Source organism: Maniola hyperantus, chromosome 3, assembly GCF_902806685.2.
Source record: "Maniola hyperantus chromosome 3, iAphHyp1.2, whole genome shotgun sequence".
Classification (NCBI taxonomy): domain Eukaryota; kingdom Metazoa; phylum Arthropoda; class Insecta; order Lepidoptera; family Nymphalidae; genus Maniola; species Maniola hyperantus.
In genome coordinates, this window is record NC_048538.1 from 9,562,737 (window position 1) to 9,587,608 (window position 24,872).

Genomic DNA, 24,872 nt, shown 5'->3' on the forward strand with positions numbered 1-24,872 from the left:
TGGGAATTGGGATCGTATTTTGTAAATATATTTTACACAATTTTTTAATTTTGTTGCAAGATAGGCTTGCGCTTAGCGACAATCAAGCTGTAAAGAAAGCAATAATGAGGTCTAAGTTGGAGCGCGCTTGCCTAGGAGATACCTATTCACTCTTGCCTTGAGCGTACCCAAGTTATGCGTGGCAGGAAACACGAATGCCAGCAGATGGACGTTCAAACATTAACGGTTTGTATCAAATGTTGAGTAAAAACATTTACTCTGGTTCTGTTACGGATTTGATCACGTAGAGAAACTTCATTTAGAGAACAGCTCTCTTCGTCGCCCGCTGAGTGACTCTGAGCTTTCTTATGAGGCCCATAGTTATATACCCGGACCCACAATCCAGTTAGCAGGTAGGTCCAATTTCGAGAAAAAGGCTAGTTAACTACCAAACCTAAGTCGGTTGGGCAGCTTTCGGGAAGCTTCGAGATGTCTTCTCGTCCAAAATGCGTCAATACTTGAAGACCAAAGTCTTTGGTCTCAGTACGTGTTGTCAAATATGGATCTGACACATAGGTATAATACTTACTTATAAAATATTACTGTCTGTCAACATAATCTATGACAACCTCACAACTAGTACGTAATACTACGATAATTTTAAAATAAATTTGAGTAGTGAGCAGGCTTCATTTTGAGATAAATAAATCCCTATTTTATTATTCAACCATTACCAGTACATATAATCACAACTTTCATTAAAAAATAATAAGTTTAAATCGTAATTTTACAAAGAAATGGCGGCGCGTAGCTCCGCCCGCCATGACAGCCAAATGGCTACTGACGGCATTTAGCGCCTGCAAGAAAATGAATAATTTCCGTTCGTTTTAGATTATTTAAGAAATGAAAAACATTTAGTTAAAAACCAATAACTTAAAATGATTAGATAACCTAAACATATTGTTTATTACATATTGGTTTGAATTTAACACGTTAAGCCGTTAAAGAAAAAAACAACAAAACATGTTGATGATAGCAATGTTTTCAACATCAATTCTTCAAAAAACGGGATAATTTGAACAAATGTGATATAGGTCATTATGATCTTCACAAATTAAAGTTTTTTATTACATGTATTTAATAGCTGTTAATGCTTTAGGAAAGAAAATCTTTTTCTTCAAAGTTAAAGCATTTTGGCGATTTGTCACTTGCTTTCCCCTTAATAACAATACATACCTACAAAATACAAAATGGACTTAATGTTATAAATAACTGATAATGTGCAACTCTCACATTCTACATTAATTTTGCATACAAAATGTTTAGGTTCATTTTATAGGATCTTTAAAATTAACTGTTTACAATATATATATATATATATTTTATCTCGGCGTTAGACGACCTACTACGACGAGAATTACTACGCTATTTACAATAGACCAATATCTGAGAGATGCTATTATTGCTACTTTGTTGCAAGTAGTAATTTATGTAAAATCAGGTAATATATATTTTTAACGAAGTTATTTCATTCGTTTTTATAGGTACCAAATATAAATATGTACATCAATAAACCTAGAAACGCGTCGTTAGGAACATTTCAATAAAATGTCCAATTTATTTAAGTATTATAAATTGTATATCATGGACTTCCACAAAGTAACGCCTGCTTCTATACAATATTTAAAAATAACCGTGTCTGAGGCAATTACGTGAGTCAGAATAATTTTACATTTCAATTTGCTCTTTTTTACTCTTTTTTAGTCATTCAACGATAATATTTACATTATTTTAAATTCTAATATTTAAAAAAAAAAAAATCATACGTACATTTTAAAAAGAAGCGTTACATTTCTATGTGAATCAAGTTTGATCACTTCTTTCAATATCTCACTTTTTAGCCATTAGAAATATTCATGAGCGCTAAAAATGGTGACAATTGGGGTACAATCTTGACACGAAAAGCGAGACAGATATAAGTCATAAATAAAACCTGGATGAATTACTTCGCAAATGACTGTAAAAACTCGCATTTCGGTAAATTTCCACATACTTCTTGAATTTTTAATTAGTGGTAAATTATTACTGCTGTCGTATAGTGTGCGCATGACAAGCAGCCCATTCTGAATATGAGTCGTGTGACTGCGCATCGTACGAAAACAGATCTCGAACGGGCTCGTGTATTTAATCCTTAGTCTATGACCTGCACAATTCGCTATGTTGCAACTTCAGATTGGACTACTTGTTTTGCGCGCACTATATAGGCTGTTCGTAGCTAGTTCTACAGGCATTGGTATTTAGGGTGGGCTAAAACTTAAGCGAGAATCCCGGGGCGACGTTGAGCGAGCGGCTCTGCACGTGGAAGCCGAGAGCCTCGTCCGAGTCTCCGCGCGCGTACTGCGCGTAGGCGGCGCCGCCCGCCGGCGGCTTGGGGCTGTGCGTGGTGCGCCGTCCGCCCTCCGACTTGGCGGGCCACGTCGGGAACATCGCGGGCTCGATGGCCACTGGTTGCTCCTGTTAAACAAGGCCAGCCATTAACAAGAGAACGCTGCTGAGAATAGCAGCTTTTAAACACTGACTCGTCATTTTTTTTTTTTTTTGTATGGAACTTGAGGACGAATAAAAGATTTTTTCCGATCACTTAAATACTTACTGCCTTATAACTTACTACTTACTTAACTAGCTTATGCCCGCAACTTCGTACGCGTGGATTTAGGGTTTTAAAAATCCCGTGGGAACTCTTTGATTTTCTGGGGTTAAAAAGTAACCTGTGTCACTCTCCAGGTCTTAAACTATACCCATGCAAAAAAACACATCGATCCGTTCGAAGTGATCACGTGATCGAAGGACAAATCAACAAACAAATACACTTTCACATTTATAATAGGGGTAGTGATTACTGAACTAAATTACAGAAATACTACCTTATTCATTTCAAAGTAAAACATTTGAAGTTTCTTCAGAGAAAACTTAGAGGTAAATCGTTTAAAGGTTTGCATTTGAAGCGAATTTTACCCAAAATTTTCCGGTGTTGATGTGACATAAGGCCACAATTACATTGTAAGTTTTACTCACGTAACTACACTTACATGATTAACTTACGACTTTACTAATAAATGACTCATAAGTCATAAGTGTCATTTACCAAATTAAATTTGTTGTCAATTAATTACGTAATCTATACTTACGTGAGGAAAACTTACATGTGTAATCGCGGCCTTACAATAACTCTCTGAAAAGTACACGCACCTTGAAATACAGATGTTCTAGCGCAACATCAGCTGTCAACCGCCTGGCAGGGTTGTAGGTGAGGAATCCTTGCAACAGCGAGTGGCCTGCTTCAGACAGCAGGTCCGAACCGATGCGCTGTCGCATTCCGCCGGTGGGGTGTTCGGCAAACGTCATCTTTTGTACGGCTGGCAACTCCTTGTAGCCTGGCCATAGGTGATCTGATGGAGTACCCAAGTCCTGGAATAAAAAATAAATGCGTGTATCCGTGTGTGAACGCGAAAGAAACGAAACTACTCTGGGTTATTATTATCAATAGCTTTATTGTAGACCACAGCCCCACAACACAGCAGAGAATACGGACAAAGAAAAGGAAGAAGTAGAATACAAAAGGCGGCCTTAAATTAAAGAGATTGAACTGCGAGTAGTGTATATAATATAATACTTAAATAAATTAACTAATAGATATCGCAGAATAACATGTAATCATGTATACATTTATGTATTGTGTTAATATTGATAAACTCTGAAACTACTGAACCGATTTTAATCATTCTTTCGCCATTACAAAGCTACTTTATCCAGATGTAACAAAGGCTACAAATAACGTGGATGAAGTCGCGGGAAAAAGCTAGTACTAAATAAGGATGAAATGAAATGAAATGATGAGACGAAAGGATTATGCAACTATAGTCCGCGCCAGGTCGAGATAGCAATCGTGGTATGAAGCGGAGGGATGCTCCGCACACAGGCACGTCACCCGCGCTCGCCGCACCGGGTTAGCGCAGGGCTGTGCGGGTGTGCGGGGCGTTCCCTCCCCGATTGCAATCTTGACCTGTCGCATACTATACATATTCAATATTTTAAGAAAAAACAAAATAGCTCAATTACCTTGAAAATTCTATTCAGCTGATCAACTTCAGACTTTCCGGGAAAGAGTGGGTTCATAGAGATAAACTCAGCGAAAATGCAGCCAACGCTCCACATGTCGATGGGAGTCGAGTATTCCTTGCAGCACAGAAGCAGTTCTGGTGCGCGGTACCACAACGTCACCACTATAGGGGTGTACTGGCGGAGCGGAGAACCATACTCTCTAGCTAAACCGAAATCTCCCACCTAAAATTAAGAAAAATGTGAACATCACATACTAAAAAGACTCGCACACGAAGGGCTCCGTACCATCATACAAGAATTAACACTTTTAATTTTTTTAATTTTTATGGCAGCCATTTTGTTTTTTTTATTATTTGTAGTTCTAGCGGCAATCGAAATACACATTCTGAGAAAATTTCAAGTCTTTACCTATTACGGTTCACGAGATACATTCCGCTGACAGACAGACAGACGGACGGACAGCGGAAGCTTAGTAATAGGGTCTCGTTGGCACCCTACGCAGTGCGCCGAATCGAATTGTTGGCATACAAATCAACGCGTTTCGGCTCAATACGGCGCGCATCAGGTCGACTCAAGGCATATCGCAAATATCAAAAGCAATCACTTATCACTACCTATATAAATGCGAAAGTGTGTGTTTGTTCTTCAATCACGACACAACGAAGCAAACGAATCGACTTGATTTTATTACCTTGGAAAATCACAGAGTCCTCACGGGATTTTCAAGAACCTAAATCTATAAGCTACTTTATCCAGAATTATCAGAACCATTTTCCAGAAACAAAAAAAACATACTTATGTAACGCGGACGAAGTAACGGGGTCGGGCATCAGCTAGTGAATAATATCTATATCTATAGTAATAATATTATAAAGAGGTAATGTCGTTAAGTTTGTTTGTAGGGGGTAATCTTTGGAACTACTGAACTGATTTCAAAAATTCTTTCACCAGTAGAAAGCTACATTATTGCTGAGTGGCATAGGCTATATTAATTTATTTTCAAAAAATTCAAAAAAATTAGAGATCCCTTCGAAAATTGCAATAAAGTGAAAAAAGTCGTCTCATCTGTGAGCTTCCGTGGAGCACTGCCTAAATAGTTAAAGTTACACGAAAACAATGTTCAGTGGAATTGTTCCTCTTAAACAGTTCTAAAAAAAAATCCGCGATAGCATATACCTATCTTTTACCGTAGGCTCACAATAACCATTTTTATGGTTTTGAAATGTGGTCTTAAACAAAGCTTTACTTTCGGAGGTGTTTTCACTATCATAGTATTAATCCATATCAAAATAAAATCGTTCGTCATCTCAAGTGTTTAATTTAAACCAAAATTGCCTATTGTATCATTTCATTTAGATCATCACGAAATTAAAATAATGGCGACGGCCGCGGCAGTCCGTGCGTGCAACGCGATTATGTCGCAATGCGATTATATTGAAGGCAAATTGGAGATAGGTAGTAGCTACCTACCAAGTAAAGACTTTTTGAACTCGAGAATCCAACTCCTCAGCCTTGATGAGTAAGGAATTGCATTCTTTAATCGTGGCGATACCATGGGATTTTTAAAGAATCATGCGTTTAAATGTTTTTACGAAATTCGGTACTGAGATATCTTGCTTCACGGGGACGGGCTACTACGGATAGGTTACATTTTGTCCTGGAAAATAAAAAGTTCCCACGGGATCTTTAAAAACCTAAATCCACGCGGGCGAAGCCGCGGGGATCAGCTAGTTTTCTTATATATTGTGCTGAAAAAGCTTACGTATACCATTATAATACATATTTTATATATCTCATCAAATACCTTTAAAATTCCTTTGTGTGATAGCAATAGATTACTTGTCTTGAGATCTCTATGTAATATCCAGTTATCGTGCAAATGATGTACAGCTTTCAGCAATTGTGTCATCAGACATTTTACCTCGCCTGAAACATAATATAATTTAGGTATAAGTCAAAACAAACTACATTTTGCAACACAAGAGGATTTTTAAAAGGACCACTATACGACACGATTCAGTCACGACACGCAACACACGACATATTGTGTTTCATGATACGCAACACACGACACGAGTTATCGTTACTGTAAATCGTTTCGTGTAAACACGTTCGTCCATTTTTATACGATCATAACAGCAGCACAGCAGTGGTTTGTGACGTGAAGACAACGGCACGTGCGTTGCGTCATCAGAATATTTTTGCTTGTTTCAGGCAATAGCAATATTTATAGTCACTGCAAAAAAAAACTCAAAACGGAAATCCTGAATCGACAGCACAATAATAATTATATAAAAACCGGTTAAGAGCGAGTCGGACTCGCACACGAAGGGTTCCGTACCATCGTACAAAATATATAGCCCGTACAAAATGACTCTTTACGCGCCATTTTAACTCTATGGGTCAACTGTCATGTCAAAAGTACGGTTCACCTTTAAAATAAGGACTAAAATCGTACTTTTGACATGAAATTTGACAACGAATATTATACCTAACACTGAGGACAATTATATTTTGTACCTAACACTGTTGTGTTACACTTCAAGTTATTGACCGACTGCGCCATCTATATGTGATTTAGTGAATTATTTTTTCGTGAACACGTTTAAATTTTTTTGGTGATGTAACCATAAATTAGCGGTTTGGGATTTTTTGCTTTACTTGTGCTATAAGACCTACCTGCCAAATTTCATGATTCTAGGTCAACGAGAAGTACCCTATAGGTTTTTGTGACAGACACGACAGACAGACATACAACCAAGTGATACTATAAGGGTTCCTTTTTCCTTTTGCGGTGCGGAACCCTAAAAAGTAGCAGAGAAAACGTGTGTTGTGTGCTGCAATGTCGTTGCACGAGTAGGTTATCATCACAAAAGCGTAATATAGGTAATATGGCGCTCGAAGTAGTAATTACCTTGTAGTATCTGTATCGTGCAATGCAATGGTCTGGAAAACACCCTAATAATATAATTTACTGAACGTACCTGGTAGAAACACTTGTTTCTTTCCTCTCATGGTTTCCATTAGACTCTTGAGGTCGTGCTCGACGTAATCCATGACAATGAATATCTTGTCCATGTTGGATCCGACAACGATCTCTCGCACCGTTACTATGTTAGGATGTTGTCCCTGCAACAAGCAAATAGAATGTGCGACCCGTTAGTACTACGAGGAATTAACCATTTGTGAAACTGATCAGCAGAAATCCAACGACGAATTTTTCTCGACATGGCCGTAAGTAATTCGCACTGAAATGGACTTAGACAAGTACGCTGAAAAAGAAATGCCATAGTAAATGACAGTTATTTTTTGTGCCGATTCAAAATACCCTACCGAGCGTCTCGGGAATTAAAATGACACGGTCAAATGTTCTTCATGTTGACACTATATCGACAGATCCCCAACATTTAGTTCCGGGTATGCTCACATGACGCTCACTACTGCTATCAGCACCAAAGTGACGAAAATCATGCTGCTTCAAAAACTGGTCGGCAATCGCAGCTTCAGCGTACTTGTATAAGTAAAGGTCAGTAGTAAACGCGAACATACACAATTCTTACAATTCTAAAAGAATGACAAAATCGAACTCTAGATTGTCTTCAAAATAAACACTAAGCTATCAGTTAACCGTAATGTTAACATGTTAATTCAAACCGGGGACTGGGCGCAACAAGCCTCTCCAACTTTAATGTAATCATTTTATGTGGAGTATGAGTCCCTTTCAAGTTCCTACTTGAATATATCGAAAGATATGAACAATTTTTTTACTATCATAATATTATAATAGTAAAAAAGTAGTCACAAAACTAAACAAAAGCAGACGTCAATAATTACACCTATTAATAAGATAGTGAAAACAGAAATATTTATTATTGTATTTAAAAAAAATTAAAGCAATAACAATTTGAACAACAAAACGTAATAAAATGCACATTGGTGTGGCTATATCTACTCAAAAATAGTGCTCTTAGGACATAACTTGATTTGAAAATTAAATACTTGTAAATTCAGTATGCAAGATTCACTAAAAATAAAAACTTGGGTGAATTTATATACCTAGTAAGCCATCAATTTCCCATTGCAAGTTGCCCACATGACAAAATAATTATATTTATCCATTTATACTGCTGATAATGAATGAAATAGCGTATATCTCCCATAGAGCAGAAATAAAGAGGAGATGTTGTATTAAGATTTCCCTATGAAATATTGAGTGACATTTTGCGGGGTGAGGGGTTGTGGAACGCCGCCCACTTCTCAATTTTCCATCTGCGGGTTAGTAGCAAAACTACTCGCTTAGCGACCTAACATCGATATATTGATGTCACTACATAGTTCAGCTATCTCACACTAGATGTCAATAAGTGTAGAAATTACGTATAAAATTACTTACAAATGAAATGTGATACCATTCATAGCATCAGAACGTCTGTCTGAATAACTTTGACACGATAAAACACAACACTTCATCCTTTTGTTCTTAAAAACGCGAAAACACACCGATAATACGAGTCTCAATATATGTGAACCTGACGAACGCAGACAGCATACTAACTAAGGCCCCGCCCACAGTGATGACGTCAGGACCTAGTTGAAAATCACAGTGCACAGTTGCTTAGGCCAACTCCTCTTCGTTTCTGCTCTGTGATATCTCCCCATACCAGATATAACTGCCTATAACGGATTTTTGTGTAAATAAGTACACCTATCAAGAATTTTTAAATAATTTCTTATTTTTACTATACATAATTATTAATTTAATTGGGTTATATTATTATCAAAGCGCTAGTTACCATTACTGTCCAATTAAAAAAAAACTATAAAATAATAGAAAAGAAAACAAATCAAATGAACAGTCATTTGAGGAATGTGACTGATAATAGTGGTTTGCTCGCTCATTCGCTTCGTTGCTAAGCAAGTGTACCCTCTCGCTTAACAACTAGATAAGAGAGAAAAGTTTGCATTAAAAATAATATAGAACCAAACTTTAATCCATACATACAGTCCGTAATTACGTTTTTGCTTATTATTTTTTAAATTATTGTTTAATGAATATATTATTGTGTAAATTAATGTTACTATTATAATAACACTTTGAAACTACAAGAAATTAATCATAAGTTGATCCTTTATATAGAACAACGCATAATAAAAGGCACTACGATAAATATAATGAATACATATTTAGAAATTGTACATAATATTATAAGTATTACGCTCAAAACTTACTTAAAGAATCAAAGTAACAATGATTTCTTTAAATAAATATTGTTAAATTTGAACGATAAAGTGAAGCTACAAAAAATTTCACAAGCCAATAACAGCAATCTAAGTGCATTGTATTGTACATGTTAGACTGAGGGCCTGTTTCATAATTATTAGATAAACTTCATCAACTTCAGCAATAGATAAAGACAGAATAGAATATATTTTTTATTCAAGTAAACTTTTACTAGTGCTTTTGAATCATCAAATAGTTTAATTTACCACTGGTTCCGAATGCAGTTGCAGACTGAGAAGAACCAGCAAGAAACTTGGCAGTTGCAAAACAGATTCCCAATACAAAAACTGTCATAACGTCAAAATTCGTTAGATGAAATATATATCTGGAGGTTGTGAAACAGGCCGTGAATAAAATTAAAATAACCATAACGCGCATATAATGCATAAAATGGGAACTCTCTCGCTCTTTTAGCTCTATATGTACTTTTGACATGACAGTTGACACAGAGCTAAAATGGCGAGTGAGTACTCAAAATGTATGCACTATACATTCTTTTTAACCAATTGTTGCATTTTGGAAGTGGTTCCATACCGGTTAACACCTTTCAGCAATTGTTAATGTATAAACAGTAGCAAAAGTAAGCGTCCCTCGTCACATGCGAGTTAAAGATGATTGTCAAACTGGTAAAATAGATCGTAAAATAATTTCATATCGCACAAAACTTTGTCCATGAAGTTTTATACAAGAAAATAAAATGTAATGTACTAAATGTATGAAATTAATTTCTTTTCATCTTATCTATATAATATATAAAATTTAAAGTCCTGACTGACTTATATATCAACGCAAAGCTTAAACCGCTGGTCCTAGAAACATGAAATTTTGAGGGCGTGTTCTTTGTAAAGAGTAGGTAGGTATCCACGAAGAAAGGATTTTTCGAAATTCCACCTCTGGGTTAAATGGGGGTTTGAAATTTATGTGGTCCACGCGAAGTCGCGAGCATAAGCTAGTATGTTATATCATACTAGATAATGCTCGTAGTTTCATTCGCGTTGATTTAGGTCATTCAAATATACATATTATATTAGGACATAGGTAGAATTTTTGATTGCGAGTCCGCTTGCTTGTTGTTGCGTGTCTTGATTTTACATACAATTTTTTTGTCGTAGGTACCTATTAATACTAAGGCACAAAATCTTCAATAATGTAGGATGTCCGGCCTTTCCAAATGTCCGGCCAAACTGGCTGGTCTAAACCGATGGGCCACGAAATTGTACCACACTGACAGACACACTTCATTTATAATCTTAGAACGGATATGTAAGTCTTATCCATATATCCATACTAATATTATAAATGCGAAAGTGTGTGTGTGTCTGTCTGCTAGCCTTTCACGGCCCATCCGTTCAACCGATTTTGACGAAATTTGGTACAGATATAGCTTGCATCCCGGGAAACGATATAGGCCGCTTTTTATCCCGGGAAATCAAAGAGTTGTCATGGGATTTTTTAAAAACCTAAATCCACGAGAACGAAGTCGCGGGCATCATCTAGTAAAGTATAGTTTAGTTTAGTTTTCACCTTTACTGATTGAGTAATAGTAAATGACAGATAATGTAAAAGATTGTATAAAAACCGGTCAAGTGCGAGTCGTACTCGCACACGAAGAGTTCCGTATTATCGTACAAAAACTAACTTTTTATTTTTTTTATGATGTAACCATAAATTAACGGGTTCGGGTTTTCCCTTTACTTGTGCTATAATTTATAAGTCAGTGCTACCTGCCAAATCAAGTGGTTCTAAGTCAACGGGAAGTATCCTATAGGTTTTGATTCCTTTGACGGGTCTTGACAGACAGACTGACAGATAGACAACTAAGTGATTCTATAAGGGTTCTTTTTTATTTGGAAATACGGAACCCTAAAAACCACAGATAGAAAGTACGGTATGATATAACTTTACATAACTACATTTTTAACAGTTCGATACACTCTAGCACACTCTACTACATCCAGAGAAATGAAATAAAATTCATTTCATACAGGACAGCTTGTGCCACTTAAATAATGTCACGACTACCACCGGATCGGAAAGCAGATCCTACTGAGAAGAGCCGGCAAGAAACTCGGCAGTAGCTTTTTAGAGGGTGTACTAGATACTAAGCTTACTGGCGCAGCTTACTGTCGGGGTATTCATAATAAATATAGTGAATTAGAACATGGTATTCCCTCGCCCTGAAATTATTTTTTCATTTTGCTTATACATAAAAGTTAAAATTTAAACGATTCTCTTGATGTTATAATTTGTAAGCAAACGTGATATTCAATAATACCTAAAATCAACGATTGAATACAACAATTTTTCCTAGCTTGCGTATCAGTTTATAGTACAAGGTTTATTGTCAAATACACAAGTTTCTGTGTTAACAATCACTTACAATAAAATTTTCGTTCAAATATCTTCAATATTAAGTCTAACACATACAATAAGCAATAACGACACAAGACAATAATAAAATTTTAACAGAATAATAAAATAAAAATTTCTTATAGATTATAATACTTAATTATTTCTTGATATTTTGAAATATTCAAAATAAAAATCTTTACTAGCTTAACATTATCGTCATAATACTATACCACTAAGTAAGACTTAAAAATTACATTAGTTGAAGTTAAAACTTTAAAAGAATGTCATTTTCATAAAACAAAATGCATGCATGACATCAGATATATAAATGTATATATAATATGAACTTTGTATACATTTATCATATAAGTTAAAAAGACATTCTTTGTTCATACTTTTTATAACATTCGACATTTCTTGAACTTTTTGAGCGCAGAGTTCAAAGTATGAATATCGTGAGTTCTGATATGGCAATACCGTTTGAGTTTTAATAACTTATTTTTACTAGGAACCACTCGGGTTTATACATCTAAGAACTAACACAATATAGACAGACCAAATAAATACATATTAATAAATAATTTAACCATATTAATATTTCCATCAATCTATACTAATAAATAAAATTGAAGTGTCTGTCTGTAATATCAAAATAACTACCTCATATTAGGCTCATATAGTTATTTGAACTGTACCATAACTGAATCACAGGTTTTTAAAATTTTTGTCTGTCTGTATGTTTGAACGGGCTAATCTCCGGACCGGCTGAACCTATTTTGACTGGACTTTCACAGACAAGTAGAGGATTTACCAGGGAGTAACATAGGCTACTTTTTTAACCGACTTTCAAAAAAGGAGGAGTTGTGTTTTTCTACCCATATACACCGAAATCTCCGGGATTTCTGAACCGATTTGCGTAATTTTTTTTAAACGATCGAGCAACTTTGCGACATTGGCCCATACAAAATTTGGCATTCTCAATCCTGATGCTGTACGGGACCTGACCACTAAAACTGATGGGATTTAGAAACTGTTGCTTATAAATTGATATTGGAGGCATGAGAGGTTTAAAGACTTTATTGTTGAACTCAAGGACCTAGCTCCTCTACACTGATGCTGTAAGGAATTGAATCGTAAATCGTGGTGATCCCACGGGATTTTTAAAGAATCATACGACGTTTAAATGTTTTACGGGTACTGAGATACCTCCTGGGGACAGATAGGCTAATTCCTGGAAAATAAAGAGTTCCCACGGGATTTTCAATAACCTAAATCCACGCGGGCGAAGCCACGGGCATCAGCTAGTAAATAATAAAGCAATCATTTTTACTTTTAACTACATGATGCCCCCAACTTCATCCGCGGGGGTTTAGGTTTTTAATCCCTTGGAAATACGTCAATTTTCGGGATAAATTTTGCATATGTATGTGTTAATTCAGGGTATAACAACGAAAAGATGGCCGCCATACAAATTTCGTTGGCGTCTATCTCGGAGGGTATAAAAGATGGAAGTGGTTTCTTAGCAAAAGATGATCAGGATACGAAGGTCTACTCGATAGGTAGAAAATAAATTCAAAATGGCGGAATTTGTTTTTCCATAGAAAATGTATGGACGACCAAACTATAAAAAAATCTTATTTAAGACAAGGTCCGCGTTTTGTTGAAGCAACGCTGCATGCTCGCGGACCACTTCAGTGGTCCGCGCACCCACGCGCCCTACTAGTTATGTATATTTTTATTCTAACCTATTTTTACTGAACCCCTGTTCCATGTATTAAATCTACATATTTAAAATTTGCTGCGAATATAACGGAATGTCTCTTAAGCTCTTGCCAGGATCCAGTCGAAGTTACGTTACTGAAATGCCTCTTAGATTGATACTGCACCTTTCAACTTGTGATGATAAGGAAAGAAGTTAGTATAGCCGCATAGCGCTCTCTCTGTTACGAATCCCATATAAATGATAGAGGCAAAAATGTCAGTAGGCGGTAACCATTTTGAGCCACCGTCCCAATCACAAACATGTTTTCAAAAACATTCGAAGAACGCTCGCTGAACTGGGACTGTGCAGTCGCAGCGTGTCGATTACGCCTGTATAAGTGTGTGTTCGGTTAGGGGAAAGCAGGACGCACCGTCGTGTCATTCGACACTTATGTGGCGAGAGGAGTTGGTCCTTTAGCTGATCAGTGATCACATATGACATATCTAGGTTGTTCCGAAAATCGTTAGCTACAGAATAAATACAATCTCTTTTTTCTAGAAATTATTTTGACGCCTAATTTTAATACAGACTCTTTGCTAAAAATCATTGGCCACCTATGTATATGAAGTTATTTTTTTAAAAATATTATAAAGGTAAATCTGCCACTCTTTTGTTTGCAACAATGGACATCGCGCCGGAAGCTTTTCGTGCTATGATTTTTTATGATTATAAACGAGGGTTAAACATCAAGGAATCTCACGAAAATTTACAAGCTGCATTTGAGGAGTCTGCTCCTTCATGAGCAAGAGTTACTTATTGGTTTCGTGAATTTAAACGTGGTCAAGAGCATCTTAACGATAACCCTAGACCCGGCCGACCTACAACTGCAGTAACTCATGAAAATGTCATCAGTGTCTATTGCGGGACAATAGACACATTACACATAGAGAGATTCAGGCTGAACTGAAGATTAAATCACAGGCAATTTCCACCATCCTGCATGAACACCTTAAAGTAAAGAAGCTTGCTTTGGTACCTCATTCTCTCACCGAAGAGAAATCCCATCGTGTTGATTGGGGCAAATCTATGCAAAAAGTTCGAAGGAGGAACTTCGCAAAACGTATCTTAAATCCTTACAACTGATGAAACTTGAATCTACAGCTACGATCCTCTCACGAAGCAACAATCCACGCAATGACTGTTTGAAGAAGACGAGTTGCCCACAAAACTTGTTGCGGTCCTAGGAGCGATGTCCGTGGCTTTTTTTTGGCACTGCACGTGGCCCGCCACGCATTTGGCCGGTTTTTATTTAAATGTTTCGATAGCTAGTTCACCCGAAAATAAGTGCATTGGAGTTGGAGGGAAATATTTTGAAAAGCTGTAATTTTTTTTCAAATTCCAACAAGTTTTCATTTCACTAACGATTTTCGGAACAGCCCACGTATCTATCACACATGCGTCGTTTACGTAGTCCAGTACTCAATAAAGGGAAGACGTCGCCAGTCCACATCGAAAATAAGTGGCGCGTGCTGATAAGTGCGCGCTCAGCTTAAAGGCTAATTAATCATAATTACGCAACCATAATACAACCGTTTGGTTTAAGCCCATATCAGTTCGACGAGTGTCAGTATAAATGTATCTAAACATTATTCTGTAACTCATTGGCTATGAAAATTGACCAAAAATTAACTGTGTTACGTCTATACGATCGATTGGTCACCAAAGTTACTCAGTAAAAAAACGCATGGAGAGGGTTGCGTACGACGAATATGTAAGTTTATACACACGATATTGAGAGATTTATCATGTCAGTAATTTCGGAGATAGGTGGTGGTGGTGGGATTAGTCAGTTAAATAACTTAGGAACTAATTATTTAAAAATTATAAAAAAAAGAATGCCCGATGTCGGGACAATTACAAATAGTCGTTTGATTTATAAAATACGGCCACAAGTGAAGTTATAAATTTTCAAAATTTGTTCCTTAATGCAAACTAATAAGATTCAAGATATTTAAAATCTTATAAATTCTCACTTCGCTCGCCACCTCCCACTTCGCTCGATTGAGTCTCGTAGACTCGCTTCATTCAAATCCACCTTCGCGAGCTTCTGGCTTCGCGCTTAACCAAACACTAGGGATAGGAAAAAAGTACTGCGTGGAGTGGGGATGGATAAGAGGTATTTCGTGATGGGCTTCCACTTCCATAAAAAATCGAACCTTAATAGTTTGCTTTAAAGAATAGATAGAAAAGTAATATACACTTATGGATATGTTTTTCTTATCGAAACCTTGTGGCCGGTCCTGAAAATACATACAGGGTGTAAGCAGAACGCTAAAAAAACGAACTGATGATTACTGATATGATACCACAAAAAACGCGAAAAAATATTTTAAAAATCCTATATTTTGTAAAAGTTCACGATATATTGCAAATGAAACATCAAATTGACACTAGAGGTCAACGAACGTTGCGTAAGTAGGCCACTCGGAGTCAATGCCGCATCGCAGGTGGGGAATTGACCCAAGTTTAACACGCTATACATTGCGGGTTTAAAAAATACTAAATCACTAAAACTACAAAATGAGGCAAATGGTTATTGGTATTTGATTGTGTTTACGTAGTATAACAATAACACTAAGTCTTTGCTAGCGTTCTAGTTACAGCCTGTATTTGAGATCCTAACAACAAGCCCTTTCATTTGATATGTCACACGTCTGCAATTTTTTTTGAATTTTGCCTTCATATTTCATAAGTAACCCCCATATCAAATTCATTTCTTTACGTTACGCGTCTTCTTGGGTCACAGAAATTCATAATATTATGTGTACCAAAATTTCTTAATCAGTTCAGCAGATTGACTATGACAGACGGACAAACAGACACACGAGTGATCTACAAGGGTTGTTCCGTTTTTCATTCGGACTTACGAAACCCTAAAACAAATAGGAGTTACAGTAATTTTTAGGACAGTTACCTACCTTAAATCATAGCCAATGAGATGCGGAATCAGTCTGTTCTGTTGGTCGACCACACTACACATCAGAAAGAGACGTTCCTACGTGTGTCAAGGTGTAGTCGCGAGCAACGTCAAACCAGGCTCTAATAGTAAAATTAATCGATCCCAAGCACTTGTGTGAGTGTTCTATTTTTCACATTAAACCTGACCTTATTTTGTAGTATCTGCGAAAACACGTCGATGGATGTAGCGGTAATCTCTTTCTGATATGCAGCGTCGTCGACCAGATACATGGTCACAAATATAGGAACCGCTTGCAACCTCGCCCAACTGAAAATCACTTAAGTCAAAAAATACCTAATAGTTATATCCTTTCCTGGTGAACAGATAGGGTTTAAAGTTGTTTGACATAGAATTTGTAAAAGATGCGTTATTTTTAGGGTTCCGTACCTCAAAAGGAAAAACGGAACCCTTATAGGATCACTTTGTTGTCTGTCTGTCTGTCGGTCTGTCTGTCAAGAAACCTACAGGGTACTTTCCGTTGACCTAGAATCATAAAATTTGGCAGGTAAGTAGATCTTATAGCTGACATTCGGGGAAAAATCTGAAAACTGTGAATTTGTGGTTACATCACACAAAAAACATCAAATTGTGGTCATGAACTAATAATTAGTATTTTCAATTTTCTAATTAAGATAACTATATCAAGTGGGGTATCATATGAAAGGTCTTCACTTGTGCATTTTATATTTTTATGTATCATAGTTTTTGAATTATCCTGCAAAATGTCGAAAAAATACGACTGTAGTACGGAACCCTCATTGCGCGAGCCTGACTCGCACTTGGCCGGTTTTTTGACGACAAGTTTACTGTCTTATTAATTGACCTCAAATTACTTTTAAAACTAACTACAAAATCTTTGAAGATGATTACATATAAATTGTAGCAGGGATACATTCCTGAAACGAAATTCATTTTATTATAAATACTTCAATTGACCTACTTGTTCATCAATTAAATTAAATTGAAGATTTAACTTTAGGGTAATTAAGCATTCTACTTCGGTAAAACTCCGAAAAGATGGATTTTTGTATGAATATAGATATTGATGTACTACACAAAATGTCAGCAACAATCTAGGTTCATATCAAAATCCAGCTTTCTGGAAGTTTTTCCAAAGATTCTCTGGGCAAATGTCTTATACTGTAAATCAGTTAAAACCCAACAATTATTATTGTTTTATACTATTCAAGTTCCTGTGAGCTTAAACATAAAGTAACAAAAACCTGACTACCACTCTTTAGAATTACAACCCCAGCCTATTTATATTTTCTATTTTTTATGATTTAAATTTTTTGACAGGGGTAGATTTAATGGGCTGGTTCAGAGGAAGGTCTTTAACTTTCCTATAGTAGTTAGGTTCAACAAATAGAAGACTTTGTTATATGCTTGGAAGATCGAGGGCCTTCCCTCGATCCTCCAAGCATATAAAATCCTCGGGACCCTCAATCAGATCATGCTCTATCAGCTCTGACAAGGGTGTGTTGCTTAAAAGTTGTTAAAACAACTATTAGCAAAAACTAGTTTTATTTCTTTAAACTTGTTAAAATAATTATAAGTTAAACTAGTTTTTAACTGGCTATGGGTTTTAACTGGAACAGGTAAAAATTAATAAAATGTAGTTGTAAGTTAATCTGAATGCATGTTATTTTTTCTTAGCTTGAATAACAAGTGCTTTCTCTTAGTAGAAAGTTTCTCTTTTTTTCTCTGTCTCAATTGAAATCAAATAGATCTATAGCTACTCAAAACATGCTTTCCAAAGTAACTTGAAAGAAAAATATTTTTTGTACTGTTTTCAATAATTTAGATTCCAAGACTTAAGTTCCACTAATTTACCTTTATTCACGATGACTGGAGTAGGTGTTTGATGGTTTATTATTGTTGCCATTTCAGAACTTATGATATTCATAATATGTATATTAAGCAAAAAAAATTACTTTTTAATAATCGTTTTAGTTTGTTGAAGAAGAACATTTTGAGTATTTCCCCCTGGAATAAATTCCTTATAAGATACTTAGGCCCGCCCGTGTATCGAAGTTGTTAACCCTTGCAATGGGTCACACCTCTAGCACAACCCTCTTCAGGTAAGAGGTGCCGGGCCTGTAGGAATAAAATACAACGAATTAATATTATGAATTCCGCACAAGAGCCATCGAGTGCCTCGCAGCTCGCGGCTCATAGAAGCTGCTTACATGATAGTGGCAAAAAAATTGTGTACCTTCAAAAAGTGAGCACTGATGCATTACGATGGCTCGAGTGAGCTTACATGAATAAAAAACAGATTGTGATCCTACCTTAAGTAATGTATTGATCTCCCTCAGCGAGGTAATGGGAAATCCTTCCTTTTCCTTTTCCATTTTAAGTCTTTTCAGAGCAACAATCTCTTCTGTTGTTTTGTCACGAGCTCTGTAAACAACTCCATATGTGCCTTCCTCTATTCTGTTGAGACATTGAAACTCCTCAACAGAGCGACAGCCCTATAAAACAATTTTGGTTAGCATTCCTTAGAAGAAACATTTGTTTATATTTTTCGTGACGACCCGCCCCAGTTTCGTACCAGCTTGAGAGGAATGATTTCACTATAAATTATTTTTGTGTAACTTTAACTATTTACGCAGCGCACGCCACGGAAGCTCTCAGATGGGAGTAATTTTGTTTACAAATTATAACCTTCTTAGATAATTCCTATTTATATTGATGAAAATATAGTTTTTGAGATTAGCCCAAACCATCATGTACATACTTAGCACAGTGGGAGATTTTAATTTATAATAATATGTAGTAATGTTGCAAAAGCAAAATATTATTTACACTTACACAAACTTTTTGTTGTTTGATGTTCAAATTACGTTTATTGCACAATACTGTACATGCTGTTGTTAACCTTTTTTATTACACAAATCATATAAATAATAAACTAGAAAGAAGTCAAACTACTTTATTTACCTGTAGTGCTGGAAAGTACGGTGGTAAAGCATTGATAGCCTCTTCCCTCAACCTGATTTCCTCATCATCTTGTTGAGGCTTTTCTTCGTCTGTGGTAACTTTGCCATTTTCACCGGGTGGTGGTGGTGAAAATGAATGTGAACGACTTCGACTTTTGGATCTTGAATGCGACCTTTAATTATTAGTTCAAAATTTACTCCACAAAACTTGTATCATTATATATTTTTTTGGTAGATTTTTGGTGACTCGCTTATAAATAGATCTTGTATAAATAGATTGTTAATTTGTTAGTAGTAAAAAACTGAGTTATTCACTATATTCAAGATATTAAGATCTTATAAAGGAAAATCCTTGAAAGAATACAAAGAACGATAACTTCCGTTTTTAATAACATTGCACATTATCATTTTGTTCTAACAATTTTTTTTATTCACTAGATGATGCCCGATGACGCTGTTCGTCCGCGCGACTTTCGCTTTTTCAAAAATCCTGTGTGAACTCTTTGATTTCCGGGATAAAAAGTCGCCTATATCATGCTCTAGGTATGAAGCAGCAACATGGCTTTTTTTAATCTTGTGGGAACTTTGATTTTCAAGGACAAAAAGTGATTATATCCTTCCACAATATGCAAGCTATTTCTCTACCAAATATCGTCAAATCGATTAAGAAGACAGACAGGCAAACAGACAAAACTTTCGCATTTATTATGTGATTTGGCGACAAGTATTCCAAATAACGTAAGAATCTAAGAAATAATAGATTAAACAACAGATCTGTTAACAGTACTTTAATACATCTGAATTATCACCAATGCTTTAAAGTTATGGTAATCTATAAATATATAAAAGGAAAAGCTGTCTGCAGTCTGACTGATCTGTCAACACACAGCTCAAACTACTGGACGGATTGGGCTGAAATTTGGCATGCAGATAGCTATTATGATGTAGACAAAGACATCCGCTAAAGAAGGATTTTTGAAAATTTAACCCCAAAATAGGGGGTTGGAATTTGTGTAGTCCACGCGGACGATGTCGCGGAAATAAGCTAGTCCTGGGAATAAATCACATTATTACTAACTAGTTTTTCCCTGCAAATTAGTCAACATTGGCTGGTTTTACAGACACACCTTTGAGCACATTATGAGGAACTCTCAGGCATGCAGGAACCCCTCACAATGTTTTTCTTCACTGTAAAAACAAGTGATATTTAATTGTTTAAAATGCACTTAACTCTGACAAGTTAAAGTTGTGTGCCTGGGATCAAATCCCAGACCCCCAACCAGGAGACCGGCGTTTTAACTACTAGGCTGTCATCGCTTAACATTGGCGTGTACAGAGTACGAAAACAGGGTGGGCATTAATTAGACATTTATTTATTGGCAGGTCATAATGAAGAATGAGCACTGAGCTATTTCTACTAAGGTAAGCAGTGCTTTTATGCCTCTATGATTTGCACGTCACTGTCGCAATAATATTAATAGGGGTTTAATTTCTTCTTACCTCTCTGATTCATGAGACGACGGGCTGGCATGATCTGATTTAGGTGAAGCAGGTGATTTTGAGTTTGACCTGGACTTAACCTTCTCAGTGACACTCTCTTTTTCTTCTTCCTTCTCTAGTATCTCTTCCCTGTTCTCATCTTCTGACTTAGAATCCCTATCCGACTCAGACTCTGACTCTGTACTCTCTTCTTCTGACTCAGTGTTGGAATGTTCACCTAAACAAAGTTATATTATTATTATTTAGTTATAATTAATATTAGCCTGGTTCACTATAATGTTTATTTATTAATTAACTAGGAAAAATATAATTATAGGCTCTCATTAGTTCGCATTTGCCTCATTGCTGAGGGTCATATTAAAAACGTAATGGTACAGAAATTAACTTTGTAAAGGCCTACTTGATATGATGAATACAATCTAAACAAGTATTACTCTTATAAACTACTCATTCATATCTTTGATATTACATAGAATTTTACATCAGACTGTGAAAATGTTGTTGAACCAAAAAAAATCAAAGCAGCTAGTTTAAAATGTACATGGATCCTTACTAAGGTTCATGTTATGAAGAAAAATTGTAAGAAAAACTTCATATCACTGAAGAAATTCTAAACTATGTGGCTATATAAAAATTTATAAGAAGCAGACCCTGAATTTGATTCCAGACTGGCTGACTACAAATTATTATTTCTAATTTTAAATTCTAAATCTCAAGAGTATCAAGTTAACATAATATTATAGAAAATATAGATATAAAAAGACTTACCTTCCTCAGGTTCTGAGTGTGGAGAATCACTCTTCATTTCTACATCACTTGCATCAGACACAGTGACAACTGATTCACCATAGTTAGGAGAGTGCTGTGTTTTATTCTTCTTCGTAGATACCTCCTGAGGAGAAACAGATCGCTTCTTGCCACGACGCCGACGCTCCTCTCGCCTAGCTTCAAGCTCTACTCTGGATTCATGTTTCCTTTTGACCATTTCTCGTTCTAATGAAGAAAATTAATATCATGAAATATACTTAAATGCTAAACTGCATGAAATAAAAATGTTCTTTTCTCTTTTCACCAACAAATTTTGTCCACAAATCAATTGAAATGATAAACAATTTGCAAAATCTGTATGAAAATATTTAAGCAAAATATTGTGCAATATAACCATGAAAATCTATGCCCATTAGTTTAAAAGATAGCAAAGTTCACATATCTATATAAATACAAATCAAAGGCCTCCTGTATGAAAGATCATCACTTGAACGGCTTAACTGATTAACTGTTTTGTTTTTGTTGTGTTTATTACAAAACCATAATTATTACAGTTTGTAGCCTTGTCCTGACAAATACAAAAGAAATATGATTTTTTTCAATTACACCTGTGCCAAGACAGGGTAGGTTTATGACTGATAATATATTGTAGGTGTTATGGACCCGCTAAGGGCAATTACGCACTGCATCTGATCCGAATCTATGAAAATAAGTTTCAGTTTTTTTTTTTTTTTTTGATATTTCAAAGCTATCTGCAATCAGTCATTGGATGGACTTTTATCAGATTTTTATGAGTGCATTCAAGGTTTCAAAGTAGTCATAAAACTATTTGAATGGTAGGTTACGCACTAGCTCTGACTTCCGTCATTAGAGTTCTTACCGTCATCCGTAAGAATATCTAGGGTGTGACCCGGATTTAAATCGATAAAATTAGTGTGTAAGCAATATTCGAGTTCTATATTTTCAGACTCAGATCGGATAAGTGTGTAACTGCTCTAAGAAACAAAGTAACTTTAACAGGAAATTAAGTTGTATATCTTACCTGCTTCTAATAGTCTCTTCCTTCTTTCTTGTTGATGTTTATCAAGTGTTGAATGCCGCTCTGAATTTCTGTCCCTTTCATTTTGTACAGATTTCTTAGTGTCCTTATTTTCATAATCTGTAGGTTTTTTTGATTCCTGACTTTGCAACTCTTTGGATATCCTTTTACTTAGTAACCTACTTCTTAAATCTTCTAATTCCTTATCACCAGAAGTTTTATCCCTATTTTCTTTTTCATTAGTCTGATTAGGTCTACCCTCTTCAGCCAATAGTCTTAATCTAGTTTCTATTCTATCAGTTTCTATACGTTTTCTCTCAGATTCAGAATATTTATACTGCCGATCACGATTCACATACATTTCACGTTCCCTTTGAACATCTTTTTCTTTGTAAACTTCCTTTTCTCTATAAACTTCTTTGGGCCTTCCGCTTTCCCTATAGGCAGTATTATCTCTGTACATTTCTCGTTCCCTATAGTGTTCTCTTTCCCTATAAGGATCCTTCTCTCTATAAACATCTTTTTCCCTATATACATCCTTATCCCTAACCTCCCTCTCTCTGTACATTTCTTTCTCTCTGACATCTTTTTCCCTATATGCCTCTTTTTCTCTGTAGTATTGCTTGTCTCTATAATAATCTTTTGACATTTCCTCACGTTCAAAATTTTTACTAATCTCACGTTTTGGTTTATCCTGCTTATCACGTTCCCTGTTAAAAAAATAATTATTTTGTTGTACATCCCCAGAGCAATGACTCAGACCTTAAATAACATAATTATTATTAATAAATTGTATTTATTGTAACATATTGTTTTGCCTACAAGCTACAGCCTAAGGGCATTAGTATCAATGTTAACAAACTGACCTGTAAAGGTGTTTCTTTTCTTTTCGGGTAGGTTCCTTATATCTGTCTTTCACAGCTCGCTTGTGACCTCTTTTGTCACGATGAGAACGAATTACAGCTTGCGGTGGTTTGATAACTAGTGAATCCGCGTTGTCTCGATCTTCATCAGATAAGCTAAATAAGACGAGAACACGAAAAAATTACTACAGCACGTACGAACAATGCGCACTAGCTGGATCAATATAACCTCCCTGTTAGGAGTTAACGATATAAGAATATGAGATTAGGTGTACATTATTTACCTGAAATCCATTTCGTCTTGAACAGGACTACGTGCTAATTCACCATCTTCACTTTGATCATCTTCGTAATTACTCATGGTATTTGTAAAAAATTATACAATTTCACCAATCAATGTTCGATATCAAAAAGAACACACTGGTTTTTAAGTTGAAATAAAAGAAGTCTTTGTTTTAGAGTATAAACTAAATAAAAAACACAACACGCACTAAATAGTTAAAAACTTGTTAAAAAGTTTGTACAGACAAAAATCTATTTATCACTAACTTTGAACAAGACAAGCTGAGACGCCATTTTGTGATTTTGTTATTTTGTCAAACCGGAAAGCGGAAACTCACACAATGCATAGACAAGTAAATCGAAAGCGGAAATTTTACGGTTGGTAAAATGTAATTTTTGCTAAAAGCTCTATAAAATTAAAACTATAATTTTCTGTGATCGTGAATGGCCTTGGCGGGATGATATACAGCAAGATGGATGGTGAATAAAGCGCTTTTCGTGGAATGGTGTCAAGAATACTGGCTGCATATCCCCGTGCCCCTCTGTCGTTTAGTACTATTCATCTACGTAGTAGAGTAGTACATACAATTTCTTTGGTACTAAGGTACTTATCATCTGTGCTGTTGTTGAAATAGACAAAACGTCACATACACTGCGACAAGGCTATCTTGGCGCGTGGCGAAAATCGGAACTAACATTGCCGTCCAGTGTCCCCTTTATTCTTGTTCACCGACCAGAAATAAAAGTTCTTGTTTGAATGGTATGTTGTACTACGAAGTACCTAGTACTTAAAAATTCTTTGGGTATGAGCTTGGATGAATATGAGTCATATGCTTGGAGTGCTTATCACAGATGCATATGCTTGGATAGTCATTTGAGTGACAGAGACAATGCTCTACAAAGCCGAAATCTCATTCTAAATGTCGATGTACATTATTTTCTGCTGCGTACTATACAGTGCGACAAGCACAGATATGTCCAGATTTGCAACTAGCGTGGCCCCCTCAGTCCCTCTCGCTCAAG

The 24,872-nt window shown here is 35.9% G+C and overlaps 1 protein-coding gene across 2 annotated transcripts; it reads right to left on the reverse strand.

Annotated features, from left to right (window-relative positions):
- Window positions 1-667: 667 nt before the first annotated feature.
- Window positions 668-24,149, reverse strand: Pitslre (cyclin dependent kinase 11B pitslre). Of its 2 annotated transcripts, XM_034984330.2 has the most exons (12): window positions 23,852-24,149; window positions 23,571-23,723; window positions 22,708-23,414; window positions 21,666-21,890; window positions 20,898-21,114; window positions 19,399-19,570; window positions 18,747-18,929; window positions 7,086-7,230; window positions 5,906-6,027; window positions 4,099-4,323; window positions 3,229-3,447; window positions 668-2,493 (listed from the first exon to the last, which is right to left on the reverse strand). In XM_034984330.2, the coding sequence occupies exons 1-12, from the start codon at window positions 23,926-23,928 to the stop codon at window positions 2,287-2,289; spliced, it is 2,652 nt and encodes an 883-aa protein (XP_034840221.1). In that variant the 5' UTR covers window positions 23,929-24,149; the 3' UTR covers window positions 668-2,286. The 2 variants fall into 2 exon arrangements, with proteins under 2 accessions (XP_034840221.1, XP_034840222.1); XM_034984331.2 differs by lacking the exon at window positions 23,852-24,149 and having other exon boundaries at window positions 22,708-23,466; window positions 23,571-23,676.
- Between the last annotated feature and the right edge of the window lie 723 nt (window positions 24,150-24,872).

Bases quoted from the DNA above. Each gene is read 5' to 3' on its own strand.
- Pitslre (XM_034984330.2), bottom strand. From the start codon at position 23,928: ATGAGTAATTACGAAGATGATCAAAGTGAAGATGGTGAATTAGCACGT. The intron at 6,028-7,085 runs GTACGTTCAGTA...ATTATGTTTCAG, and splicing joins GAAACAAGTGTTTCTACCAG to GCGAGGTAAAATGTCTGATG. The intron at 3,448-4,098 runs GTAATTGAGCTA...TTTTTATTCCAG, and splicing joins AGCTGAATAGAATTTTCAAG to GACTTGGGTACTCCATCAGA.